General features: G+C 33.9%; 1 protein-coding gene and 1 long non-coding RNA gene across 2 annotated transcripts in view; one reads left to right on the top strand and one right to left on the bottom strand.

Annotated features, from left to right (window-relative positions):
* LOC113508927 overlaps positions 1-3694 on the bottom strand; it is a 17541-nt gene extending 13847 nt beyond the window's left edge. The window contains exons 1-2 of the mRNA XM_026892113.1: positions 3258-3694; positions 416-1507 (exon numbers count right to left, since the gene is read on the bottom strand). Coding sequence (XP_026747914.1) covers positions 416-1507; positions 3258-3548 — 1383 coding nt within the window. The 5' untranslated portion in view covers positions 3549-3694. The remainder of the gene's footprint in view (positions 1-415; positions 1508-3257) is intronic.
* LOC113508928 overlaps positions 1-14749 on the top strand; it is a 15238-nt gene extending 489 nt beyond the window's left edge. Inside the window, exon 2 of the long non-coding RNA XR_003402054.1 lies at positions 14585-14749. This is a non-coding gene — a long non-coding RNA (uncharacterized LOC113508928). The remainder of the gene's footprint in view (positions 1-14584) is intronic.

The raw sequence follows: 14749 nt of genomic DNA, 5'->3' as shown, positions 1-14749 counted from the left end.
AAGCACTCGTGTTATGGAATTCAGATACAACGAAGGTACCACGAACACCCAGACACGAGACAATGTCGAAATCTGAATTTTACATAGACCCAACCGGGGATCGAACCCGGGACCTCAGACCTAGCAACACCTTGAAACCGGTGCGTACGCCACTCGACCACGTCCGTCGAAAGTGGCCTGAAGTGCTTCTAGAAACATTTGGTACGTCTGTGACGCTTGTTTTGGCCGACTTAGGCTACAGGCCTATTCTGTTTCTCTGCTATGAATAGTTTGTTTTTGCCCAAATAAAGCATTGCTATTCAACATGTCAGTACTGCCAGTTAAAACTATAAGAGGCTTGTCTGATCGCGATACCACTAGTTGGAGAGACGCCGCTAAAAAAAGATAAACAGACGTAAAGAAAAAGGATACTTACATATTTGGAGTAGCGTTCAGAATTGCAATTCAAGTTTCTATGCTCTAAGGACATATGCAAACGCAATCCCTCACTGCCAATAAAGACTTTGTATCCATCACATAGAATGCACTTTCGTGCGACAGTGTAGCGTATGCTGTGTGTCAACATGTGATTAAAAATGGCGCATTTCGATGAAAGCTTGTTTCCGCATAATTCGCAAGCTATATTTCCCTCGTTGGTCTTCCTGTGCAGATGATAGTTAGAAGTGTGTGTAAAGGATTGGGAACAATAAGCGCAGTTTGCAGGATATCCTTTCCACGAGCAATCGTGGTGAGAGGGGCTTCCGACGTATAACTCTTCGCATTGTCTGCACGTTCGACGTGAACAATTGACTGGAACATCGGATCTCACGTCATGGCTAACCTCGAAATGGTCCAAGTAAGAATCTTGAGAGTCGAAATAACGCCGACAGATTTTACAAGCAACATAATTTTTCGTGAAACGTTTCTTGCCAGGTTTATTCTTAAACTGCTTTACACAATTAGTGCAATGCAGGAAGTTCCTCTCATAGGAGATTTCTTTACCGCATTTTGGACAATCATAGTTATTGTTATTAGCTGTAATATCTGCTGTGTTATCGAAGGCGGTCAGGTAGGGTTGCCCGTCAATACATTCGACTCTTATATCAATTTTTCTGTGGGAGCGCAAGTGCTCTCGAAACTCTTCGAGGTGCCACCAGAAGTTGAAGCAGGTGGCACATTTGTAGCACAGAGGCGACTCGGGGAAGGATGCGACTTTGACACGTCGCATCCAGACATCCAGATTACGCTGGATAATGGGCTCGTGTGGGTTTTCGAAATCGTCTCCCATTTGTGGATGTCCGGCGGTATTCTTTACTGCTACGTGTAGAAGTCTATTTGCAACATTATTGGATTTTTGGACGATTTCTGCCGATTCGTTTATTATATTTTCGGGGTCAAATATGAATTGAGTTTGGTGGTACTTTTGGCAGAAGTCATTGAAGTGATTGTCGAATATGTCGCTTGTTTCTATTTCGTGGATGGGTATTCTTTGCCGCCTCTTTCGACATAATGTTTCGATGGAGTCCGTCTGAAATAAAAAAGATCCTTTAACGAAAAAAATACAATGGTTTAGCAAGTTTTTTTAAGGATAGTATAAATAATAATAAATAAATATTCCTCAACATTCACACAACGCCATCTAGTCTCAAACTAAGCAGAGCTTGTATTATGAGTACTAGACAACTGATAAACATACTTATATATTTCTAAATACATACATAATATAGGTAAATTACACAGAACAAATGGTCATACTCATCACACAAACATTTGTCCTGGGCGGGAATCGAAACCAATACCTCCGGTATAGCAGTCAGGGTCACTAACCACTAGACCAAAAGGCCAGTCATAGGCAAGGTTGATGTACTGTTTAGTATCAGAGTTTAAGCCACCCTTAAAAGTGGTTTCTTAGGTTTACGCGAATGTTAGACATTGAAATGAAACGAATTTTACGGATTTTATCGCGGTTTAATTTTTGGTTTTAGTTCCCGACGTTTCGACACCTTTGCAGGTATCATGGTCACGGGCAGACTGAGATGGTGTTCGTCTTGACAGAAGATGTTGCTCGTTCTACCTTCATATTTTTAATTAATTATTTATGGTCCGACTTACGCAGTATGACTAAAACCAAAAATTAAACCGCGATAAAATCCGTAAAATTCGTTTCATTCCACCCTTAAAACTCTGGCATGGCTTTATAAACATTGAATAAATCACAATCTCCCTTTTTGTAAGCAATTATTACTTTTTATTACGTAAATTAATTTGAAAGTTATTTGTGTTGGGATTCGAACCTTCAACGAGTTAAGCAGATAATTGATACCATCGATCGGTCTTTGAATTGGTAATCTATGAAATAACGAGTTCCTCCGTGTTTCGGAAAGCACGTTAAATTGTGGGTCCCGGCTGTTATTCATACATCTTTAACAGCCGTTACGGGTAGTCAGAAGCTGAAAAGTCTGACAACATGTTTAATGATTTCTTTCAACATTCTGCTACAAATCTGCAAACGCTGCAAAATCTCTAAATGGTGTCCGCATTTATTATATTATTTCACAAAGTATTGAGACAATAGGGATGATGACTGGGTATAAAAAGAAAAAATCTCATTAGTCCCTCAGTTAGATAATTGAAAAGTATGAGACACGTATTTTTCCCTTTTTCAGAAAAACTAGAATTGACAAAGATTAAATGCTTTAAAGTTTAAGAGAGGAGGCTTGTGACGTAACGATATGGTTAAATTTATACTCAATCGTGACGTCACGCGTAAGTTTAATTCACTGTAATTTGGTCAATTTATGTTTACGGTACAAATTAATAAATACGTATCCATTATTATACAAAAAACTACAAGCCGGGCACTGCAAAAACACACTGCATCATCCCTATTATACAGCTATATCTCTTCTACATTTTTAACTACTAAAGATATTTAATTTGATTTGGAAACCAGTCTCATTAAGGGGTATCACGTTGCCCAGATTTAACTGAGTTAAGGAGATCAGATAGGCAGTCGCCCTGTAAAACAATGGTACTTAGCTGAATCCGGTTAAGTAAGCCGACTCCAACATAATTGGGAAAAGGCTAGGATGATTAAATAATGTATGAAGTCAACGCATTGCCATACACCGACACAAAAACGCGGATGACGTAGCACAGCGTTTTAAGTTTAGTCAGTAAGAGTTTGACACTACCCTTTTCCACCCCCGAGGGAGTGCCCATGAGGATTCCCCCGGGATAAAAAAAAGGACGATCAAATAAGGGGAAGGAATACTTACCGGTAAGTGTAATGTAGGTATGGCGTGCTGAGACAAGACATCGCGTTCTGCCGCCACGGGTCGGAAGAAGGTACTTTCAAAATGTATTGAGCATATTGATGACGTGCGGTTTGGCGTGAACGCAGCGTACCCGCAGGCATCTATCCAATGTTGCTTGAGTGTTCCTTGTGGGAAACTGCAAAATTCATTCATAGAATAGTTTTTTTTTTTTGCATAGACAGTAGGTTTAACAAAATATTGATCGTTACAGTTTTTCAGACCCTTATTATAGCTATCATAAAAATTAGGCATGCAAATTTTAAATTTATTGTACTAACATTATTTACAACTAATTTTACATCTGTTTCAAATTGTGGTATCATTTAAAAAGTCGCTTATAGCTGTAAGTTTTATTTTATACATTTGGAATGGGTATTTTTTTTAATTCATTAGGGACTTTATTGTATACACGGTGACTTTTTAGTCGTCTTACAAAAGGAGCCCAGTTCATGTATCAGACGTAAAATACCCCTAGGCGCGATTATTATTTTTTATCATCAACTAAGATGATAAGTACGAAGAAAAATTAAACAAGAGAAATCTGAAACATACTCTTAAAAATAATAAAAACGCCGCCGCCCGCGCCCCTCACCATTGTTACAAGGCTCGGACCGCGCTCGCAACAGAGCTGTGTTTCTAAAAAACTACGAATTGCATCATAATATTGAATAAAAATTGCATTTTTAATTTATTGAAATCTCATAAATACCTATTTTTTTATCATGAACGTGTTCTAGTCATTGGATACATGATCTGGGCTGCTTTTGTAAGACGACTAAAAATAATAATAGGCGCCATGCCAAATATACTTTTCTAAAGTAACGCAATATTATAACCACCAACACTTAACATATCGCATGCTTAATGGAATATTGATCCATTACTAGACACGTCAAAACTAAGTTACGTTACGTACAGATACAGGCTTCGTTTAGCGCCATCTACCTTCTACCGTTTTATTTTTATGCATCCATAAGCAGGATAAGTCCTCATAGCTAGATCTTCTTTTGCTATTTCCCAAAAATCGTCTATTTTGAGTTAAGCCAGTATTTCATTAAGCATACGATATTATTATATTGGCTCCTGATAGGCTTTTTGCTAGTAACGCGTATTTATCGGGAGTGCCCGACTAGTTTCGGACCCAACCGGAGTCGTTAATCATGAGCTGTCGCGGCGGGATTGCGAGTCGAACCCGCAGTATCGACCTGTAGTCGGGCACTCTCGATAAATACGCGTGAGAAAACCGTTACATCATTTAATATAAAAATCATCATTTAATAGAAAACCGTTACATATTTTAAAATGCCTTGACAGTAATAACTTTTGAACAGATCTATAGGTTTAGCCATCCATGGAGTCAGGGGGCAGTCAACCTATCCTCTACCCTCTTCCAGAAATTCCTTTTTTCTGGCAGAACCTATTTAGCACTTCTACAAAATTATTTTTGATTCGGCGATCCTCGTTCTGTGCACACTTAGCATACACGCTTGGACGATTTTCGCTCATGGTTAAGCGAAACCACGTTTTGATCCGCCGTAATTTGCTGAATGATCGTTCTATTGGACAGTTGGACATGGCTGGGCAAGAAAAATAGCGAGCGCAGTTTTCACGCTGGGATAAAATTGCATTTTCGAAATCTTGATCCACCACTCCATCTGCTTTTTTTCGGTAACTTTTTTATTTTGATTGTTGTTAGACTTGTTAGTTAAGCTTCTTATAGGTCAGAGCCAGGGTAGAGCAAGCACCCTAGCTTGCCCTATTGTGGCTACACCCATGAACGGCTCAGTTGTTTTTATCAAAATCACAACACCGTTTCATCTTACAGAATTTTATTTACACGCTTTAAAACATAAACAATAATTAAAATAAAGCATCAAATTCATCGGTAAATCTTAGGTCATTTTTTCGAATTATTCATTTAATACTCAATATTTTTATTGCACTCCATATGTTCAACAGGTGTTACATAATATAAGTATAGTACAATATGGACCCTGTAGAGCACGGCAATGTAGGAGAGAGGAGGATGCTAACTTTATTTAGATTATGTATCACAGATTATTTTTATTTATTAAGTGGTTGTTTTATTCTATTTATTCTCATCAATTTTATTTATTCGAATTAAGCTACTAAGTAGCACCTTTGGAAGGTCAAATTACATTGGTCAGCACCCAGTTTCGCCCTTGATATAAATACTGTTTAGCAACGTTGTTCCAATCATTTTTATTAAGCCTGACAATTAAATTTATAGAAATTTTATCCACTTTCAAATTGAATTGCCACCAGACTGATTAGATTGCCCGTTTTTATACACTCACTTTTCTTGTTTGTTAGTTTTTTGGAGGATTTTTGCAACTCAATTTAGAGTCACTACCCGATAAGCTAGCACGCTGTAATTTCCAGGATAGCTTCGAACCCGATGACAATGCAATTTACAACTAAAAAAACGAGTGGACCGATTTTGATAAAATTTAAACGGAGTGACATTTAAAAAAACGTGGGCTTTAGATTTTTCATTTTCTCTAGCTTATTTCAACGGAATCCTCAGTGTCGCAAATCCGAACTGCACTTGAACGGTTATTACGATCTGTCAAAAGCTTCTTTTTAAAACGGACAAAGTATAGACCTATACTTACCTTCTATTTGGCATTCATCTGTCATCACCCCTTCGAATCATTATTGTGAAGGCAGATGTTCATTTAAAAGGTCGAAAAGGGCTCTTCAGATTTGTTTACATTGAAGCATTTAAATTGAATTTTGTTACTGCCTCAAGGTTTTAGGGGAAAAACCGGTTCCCACTCAATTTAAAGAAGACCTCATAATTTTGTATTCGTATAATAAATTTACAATGCCAGCATTGTACACAAACAGGGATGATGTCCATTTATTCATTGTCCGTCTTGTAATTTAACGCTTAATAATGGGTAAGTATTTTTTCGTTTGTTCCGCAAATATAAAAAAGGAATACAGGGTGTCCCAAAACTCAACGATAATCTGAGACCTGATGAAAGGCCAAGTGGTAAAAGGTCAGGGAAAAAAATAAAAATAAATCTTTATCACTCAGCTCAGCGATAAGTGACATTTTTTTTGTTTGCGATTAATATAATCGTTAATTAAGATCCCGAAATTAAAAAAATCACAGCGGAATTGTTACATTGGTGATCACAGGACATAAAAATACGATGAGGGATGTCGAATTTCAACTTTTTAAATGTCTCTTATCGCTGAACTGAGTGATATGGATTTTTTACATTTTTCCCTGATCTGTTATCACTAGGCCTTTCATCCGGTCTCGGATTATCGTTGAGTTGTAGGACACCCTGTATAAAAAGATATAAAAAAGCCTGTGATATATATTTTTTCATATTTTAATGAAAACTGTTATGATCTGGCCGACTGGAAATGCATAACTTAGTGTTAATAATAACTAAACTGTGTTGAACAAAATATTTAGGGGAATAGGAACATTTTCTTATTTAATCCAATCGCTATTCATTCATCGCCATTGATAATAGCAGAATGCCCTGATGTGAGGCGTCTAGGGGTTTTGTGGTCGTTGATAATAAAGAATTGCAGTTGTTTGAGAAATGAACCATTGTCGTATCAAAATAGAGGTTAGTTTTGCCTACTTCATACGCGGGTTGCACCTCTGTAAATTTCTAAACACTCGAAAATAGACTTTAAACCCATCACCATAAAGTTCACATACCATTATCAAAAAAGACAATTGAAATGCACGCGCGTTCTCAACCAAATTTAAAGCCAAACAGTTATGAACTTTATCTCGGTTGCTTAAAAGTCAGTTTTTGAATGTCATAGAGGTACGAAGAGGGTTCGCTTAATGGTGGAGGGTGTGGAAGCTATAAAAAGGCGGGAAGAGAGACTGCTGACGTATTAATAATGGCCGCCATGATACTTTGAATGTTGACGTTTTATTATTTAAATAAGCTATAATCATTGTGTCGTAATACACTCTAGAGATAATTACGTATGTTTGCATTTAGGGCAACGTTTTTAGGGTTATGTACGCAAAGGGAAAAACGGCAGCGATTTTTTTGGGAAATTTGTTTCTCTTGGTCTTTTTGTAGGTACGGAACACTATTTTTCTGGAATCTGACCAGCAGTTGACCTGTTTTTAATGGCTACGAATATATTTTTTGCCAATGCGAATGATTTTTTACCAGACTGCGGCAGAATGTTTATCGAGTGTTAGCATGTTATTTTCTTTGCCTCTGCTTAAACTGCTGTGTCAATTAAAGATAGTTTTTATAAAGCCTATACAAATCTTCAAAATATTTTTTAGCTTTTAATTCATGATTGCTTTATAAATGTTTCACCGGTTTTAGAAAATTCTTAATTAACGGAGTCGCAGTCAAAAGCTAGTACAAGTTCTTATTTCTTTAATTGAATAAAACTTAGATTTTTTAAAGGCACACCAAGATTGTTTACTCTCTCAAAGAAAGCTCAATGAAAGGTAAATAATCTTTCTATCAAACAATCAAATAATTGTACCTATACAAATACTTGTGAAATAAAAAACGACTGATGTATTTCAGTTGTAGATAACCTATATTTAATACCTAATCTTTATTGTTGTTTAAAACGTTGTTTGTGTCCCGTCAGAAATACATGCCAAGATCAAAATTGTTTACCCTTTTTAAGTACTTAAACTTATTCAAAATAGATTAAGCCCAAATAGAAAAAACGATGGCAAAATCTCTAAATTATCAGTAACGACACACCCGTCAAAATGATGACCTCGTTATAAAACGTCAGGTAGCAATACGTCATAGTTACGTATTTATAAAATCAATACTTTAAGAGGGTTGCCCTAAATGTGACCGGCGGGAGATAAAATCAATGATCAGAGCAAACAGATTATAATTTACTAGATGCGGCTAATTCACATGGAGAGCGCACTTGAAACTGACATTTTTATTGTAATATTAAGCATAGATAATGTTTTATTTGAATAGAAAACTTTAAAAATTTAAAATGGTGCTGAGAAAAAACGATATTAATTTTTTTAATGGATTTTTAATTTGAAATTGATTTAGATTATTAATTATCATCGTTATAAAGAAAAATATACACCTGGGATTTGTACAATGGTGTGAAAAGGGTGTGAAAAGCCACGACATAGGTCTTCTTAAATGAGTTTAAATTGGTGACACAAAGATTAAATTTATAGTTACAAATTCTAATTAATTATTGCGTGGGCTGTATAGTCGTGTTTCCAAGGCACAAGAAAAATAATTGACTGTTGATTGCTATTGTCAAACATTTCTTTTAGCACAGGTTTGAGGTGATTAAGATTTCTTTTAAAAGGTAGTCGTTTTGTAGTTTTCTAGTATGCTGTGTTATACACTATTAAATAAAGAAAAACAAACAATTTTATCACTGAACAAAGAGCTTATTAATTCGCCAATTTGTTATTAGTATAGAAATGTAACGTTTTAAAAGAGAGGTTAAGATTTCATGATAACTTTATATCTGAAAATGTTGATTAATATTTAACTGGTAATTTAATCCTGAAAGTTTATAAATTGAATATTATTTTCATATTTATAGTATCAATAATGTAAATTGGATTGATTTTGAAAACTCCATTGTTAAGAGAGACTAGCTGAGGAAAATACCAAGTTGATATCAACAGTTATTTTTAAAGAAAAGTCTAGGAAAAGAAATGGTTTTCTATTTATTTATTTATTTAATAATTTATGTACACACAAAAAATAGTAGAGAAACACAACATTACAAAATAGGATGTACAAGGGTGCTGCTTATTTCTAAAGAAATCTCTACCAGCAGACCCGCGGTAGGAGAAATGGTTGACATTGGCAGTCAACAGTGTGCAACAATAACAAACAATTAATTAATTATTTAAGGGCAATACTAGTCCAATAATATGTGGATATCTAATGATTTGATTGGGTTATGTTAAATTAACAAACTATGCCTGTGTTTGCATGTGAAAATTGTATATTTCTTTATTGCAGACCACATGAGAACATGATTTTACTATTATAAATTTACAAGGATTCTTTGATGTTGTCATTAATATCTGCATTGCGGAAGTACTTCATTTTTTCTTTGTATAAAACTGACTGACAAAGGAGTTTGTTTCAGCCTATGGTTTCAGCATAAAATATGTGTGTTAAGTTTTAAGAAAATGGAGTTTCATACATAGGAAAAGCAATTGAAAATACAAGCTCACTTAACAAGCATAATAATGTAAAGATCTTAATGAAAACTGTATTATATAAAACTGAATTTTAGCAAAAATAACTTCTTGTTGGTCTGATGGAGGATTTGCAGTGCCTTTGTTCATTAAACTAAGCACTATTTGAATTTAATAGATGATATTTCTTTAATCTTTAGAATTAAAGATTATAAAACAAGAAATGGACAAATAATGCATCCTTGAAGAACACTTCAGTATATTGAACAAAAAAAGTATCAAATTATTGTTCAGTGACTCACAAAAAGTTTAATTTTAAGTGGAATATTTAAATAAATTTGCTATAAATTAGATTACTCAGGTTCAAAGGCTAGTTAGCTGATATTTTTAATGTCACACCCAGTCGTTAACTTTTTCTAGATCTATGTAATCAAAATATTTGATTGACTACACATATGACTATTCTACAAGCACTTTTGAAGCTTTAAATAAAAAGCAAAATAGTGAAAGCTTAATGCTTAGTTTTATTAATAAGTCGAAGATTATAACTGTTTGTTGTACCAATTCTAGTTAAGATTATAATTGACTTAGTAGTTTACATTTACACTGTTTTAAATTGATTATTTTTAAAATAATATAGCTTGTAATTTATATATGATCATGACTTTGTGCCTCAATTATTAGTGGTCTTGACATAATGCGTCATTTTCGTGTAAATTGTATGTATTTGACGATACATTTTACATTAAACACATGAATTGGTGACTAATTTTGACTATTAAGTGATAAAAATTTATATAAATGCTCAGATTAAGAACTTATACTGAATTGCGCGCTTTATAAATCGTCACTGTTTCATTTGCGATCAACTGTAGATGAGATTTGCTGCTTTAATTGAGTTTTTAGACAATCTAAAGGTTTTAAAATACATATAACGCATCCTAAACCAATAATTTGCCGCATTAGAATAAAATGGCCGCGGCGTTCACTGCAGTATTGATGAATAAGGCCGAATAATCGAAACTAATAGACAAAAACTAACGTTGATAAGCGACAAACTATATTTATTAGAGTATTATATTGTGTTATCCTACAAAAGATTACTAAAAATAACATTTAATCAATAATGGACCATGAGGTTTCACGATACAAAATGGCCGACGGCCGCCACGCTTTTGCAAATACTTGGCGGACCAAAATATGTTACAATCGACACTCAATCTTGAATAATATGGCACAAATGTATTAAAAACTGAATAAATAGCAGGAAATCAATGAATTTGTAACGATTTCAAAGGGTTTTCTGCGAAAATAAATCAAAGAAAAATGGCGGATTTACAAGTTACATATATTTTATTCTTTTTTTATTATTTAGCATCCATACTATTTTACCTAGATGGATGGATGCTAAATATTAAAATTACAAAAGCACTAATGTATGATTACAATTAACAAAAAAAACATTCAATCAAATTAACATCAAGTTACATAAATTAAAATGCAAAATATAAAAATAAAAAGCGATCTATTCGAAAATATTTTATAAAATAAGCAGATTGTATAATAATTACAACACCAAAAGCACAATTAAAAAAAACAATATGAATTTTACAAGTACCTATGAAATGTAACAGGCTTCCCATTTTTTAAACATTCATTGTGTCGTAAAAATTCGTTGCAGGTTCTTACGCTACACCCCGGCTCCGTCATCATAAATAATTTTATCTATAACACTATTAAAAACACAAAAATTTGATAATCAGACGGACATTTTTGTCTAACAAAAATTACGCAACAGAAGGAACAAAGTTATAGATAGGTATTATATATGTTCTAGACTTATAGGTACGTGATGTTGTGTCATAAATCATGCCTGTCCAATAGCCTATCGGCCCAGGTACCGCATCTTGTGTCCTGCTCTCGCAAAGGGTGCAGGGTGCATACAACCTCGGGGGACCTTATCTAACAATTTAGGAAATGGAACGTGAAAATATGATTGATACAACTACTTAATAAAATTGTAAACGAATTAATAAACATTTTTTTTTAATTCCAAGATTTCTAAACTTAAAAAAATAGAAAAAAATATATCTGTAATTTCGTTTGTAAACATTACATCGTAAAAATGTTTCTCGTTTTGTACTTGTCTTGTCCAATTGTTGTTTTGTTCTAATAAATAAATTTTAAAGTTATGTTTTTCTGTTACACCTTGATCAATCCTTTGTAGAAGAATATTTTCTAAGTAACGTAGGCGTGTTTTTCTAATTGAATATCGTGATAGAAAAAAATACAAACTTTGTAAAGTTCGTACTTAACTTAAAATTAAAAACATGCAGGAAAAAGGTACAAAATGCTTTGAACTGAGTGATTTATTCATAAAATACCGATATGGTCCGACTATTGATTTATTTAAAGGAAAATCGACCTTAAGTGCAAAATTTCGTTCAATATTCATGCTTTTACAATGGTGTTGCCAATTGCACTGTGTAATTGCGTTCGGAGGCGTCGATAAAACATGTTTTCTTAAAAATAAACCCGATTTCTGAATGATTTCTATAGTAAATTAGGCTATAAAGAACTATTTTTAAGAATCGTCACGTATTAAAATGCAAATTACGATAAAAATAGACTTATTTTCCGAAATAAATTTCCAACAAGATTCTTGTAGGGTTACAAAATATAACATTTACCAAAATTTTAGCCAATATTTTAATTAGAAATAAAGTTTAAATATGCATTTTAAATAAATTACGTTGTTTTTCATTTTTTAACAAGAATAGTTTTCCCGCCAATTTAACAACTGTCTGTTCCGTGTCCATAGATCATAAATCATGTATTTTTAATGCTGCCGGCGGCCATCATGAATCTGAAGTGCATTGGTTGTAAACTTTGCGCGGGATCTACAAATTTGCATAATGTATTATTCATAGCTTGGGTTATTAGTAATGATTTTATATTGTGACTTGCGCAGTTTATATCGCCCTTATATATCGAGTAATTAGTTTTAAATTATTTTAAACGAATAAACTATGTTTTTGTCAAGTTATGTAAAAGTTGAAACTTGATGGGAGACTAACTTTTTTATTTGGAATAAGTAGCGTTAAAAACCGCATTTGTTAACTTAATTTCGGTTTTTAATTGAAAATTAAATTAATGTCTATACTATAGCTAACTAAATATTGGTCCTAAAATCGTTTTTGTCAACTTTATACGGTATACAAAGAAAAATATATTTTTTAAACTACTTCGTTTTTAGGCATACTTTTGAGCTAAAGTACTCAATATTACTAGTTTTTAAATCTAAAAATACATATTTCAGGTCATTCAGCTACAAATAAAACAAAAATCTCTATTTTTAAAGTTTTTTTATTTTTCTCTTATTGATCGACGTCGCACGCCTACGCCTACTTTCTTAAAATGAATTCAAGTGACGATCAATACTCTTTCGGATTACAGTCGGCAACATTCGGATAAAGCGACGGCATTTGTGACGCAAACCGCTTTTTAAGGCCCCTCGGAGACAATCAAACCAGTTTGACAGTTTTTTTGGTTTGATTCAAACTTGTTTTGCTTAATAATTGTTCTCTATTGAGAGCGATGTTTAGACAGCTGTGGGGTGTTGGCGGACAGGTATTTACATTTTTAAAAGGTGATTAATGAAATCTGTGTTATTGATATATTCTTAAAATGACTTACTATCTATCTTTTACATATTTTTTTCTTTTTTATTACCAAAATTTTTCCTCAATTTTTTATTTTATTTTATATGTAGTTGTTCTGAAAGCTGTATTAAAACACGTTATTAAACCACTTTTATTCCCTTTACGAAAGTTTTTTTAACTTTGTTAAAAGTTTACAACTACCAAATAAAGAGTCTTCAAATAGTTTTATTTAAGTCAAACAAGTTTATTCCTTTTACGAACTATTTGAAGACCCTTTGTATCAAAAACCGGCCAAGTGCGAGTCGGACTCGCGCACCGAGGGTTCCGTACAAACCTGCAAGGTTTACAAAGTTCGTTCATTACGACAATCGAGTCATATAAATATATATGACTCGATTGTAAAACGTTGCTTCATGCCAAATTTCAAGATTCTAGGTCGACTGGAAGTACCCTTTAGGTTTTGATTCCCTTGCGAGTACTCGCGCGTTTCAAAATATGCAGCTTAAATTGCTGTTTCTTTTGATTGCGTTGACATAGAAGTTTGATTTTGTTACAGCTTAAAGGTATTATAGACTTGAGTATTTGGTATGAATTTCAATTTAATACCTCTACGCGTTTATGAGGAAATAGGTAGTAAGTTTAAAATTATTAAAAAAAAAATATTATGTGATGTAACTAAAAATTTATGGTTTTTGTAATTTTTCCTTTATCTATGGTATAAGACGTTGCTTCGTACCAAATTTCAAGATTCTGAGTTCACGGGAAGCACCCTGTAGGTTTTGATTCCCTTGCAAGTGTCGAAAATTTGCGGCATAAACGGCTGTATCTTTTGATTGCGTTGCCTTAGAAGTTTGATTTTTTCACAGCTTCAAAGGACAGTAGACCTGAGTAATTGATATAAATTTCAGCTTCATACCTCCACGCGTTCCCGAGAAAAAGGGTCTTGACAGACGGACGGACGGACGGACGGACAGACGGACGGACAGACGGACAACAAAGTGATCCTATAAGGGTTCCGTTTTTTCCTTTTGAGGTACGGAACCCTAAAAAGGGTCTTCAAATAGTTTTTATTTGTGTCAAACAAGTTTGTTCGTACTGTGGACGCCTTAAACGATTAGCGGTCACTGCACAATAGAGTCGTTACCATTATTCTGTACTCGTCAAGCAGACTAGACGCGTATTATTATCAAGTTTAATTTTATTTTCATTGTCCTTTTCTCTGTATTCAAATTTTACAAGTTAAAGACTCTTCCCGGTTGAAATGAAGTTTTTCAAGTATATTTTGTGTGACAATGTTTAAATATGACATGGAGCTGATCTGATACTGGACCTTGAAGCTACGTGATACAATGTGCAATTGACACAAACCCATCGTATTTTTTGTCGTTAGATCATTCCGAAATCAGGATTTCCAAAATCAGTAAAATTTTTATTTTTTGTTACAGTGCAGCGGCAACAGATATACATCATCGATGAAAATTTCACGGTTCAAGAGATACATCCTGGTGACAGACGGACAGAGAGCCGTGCCTCAGCTTCTTTTCATAAACTGTTTTTTTTTTGACGTAGCTTTCACACACCCTTGAAAATATATTTTCTGATTTCCTCAA

Source organism: Trichoplusia ni, chromosome 3 (assembly GCF_003590095.1).
Source record: "Trichoplusia ni isolate ovarian cell line Hi5 chromosome 3, tn1, whole genome shotgun sequence".
Lineage (NCBI taxonomy): Eukaryota > Metazoa > Arthropoda > Insecta > Lepidoptera > Noctuidae > Trichoplusia > Trichoplusia ni.
This window is presented reverse-complemented; position numbering and strand designations above follow the sequence as displayed.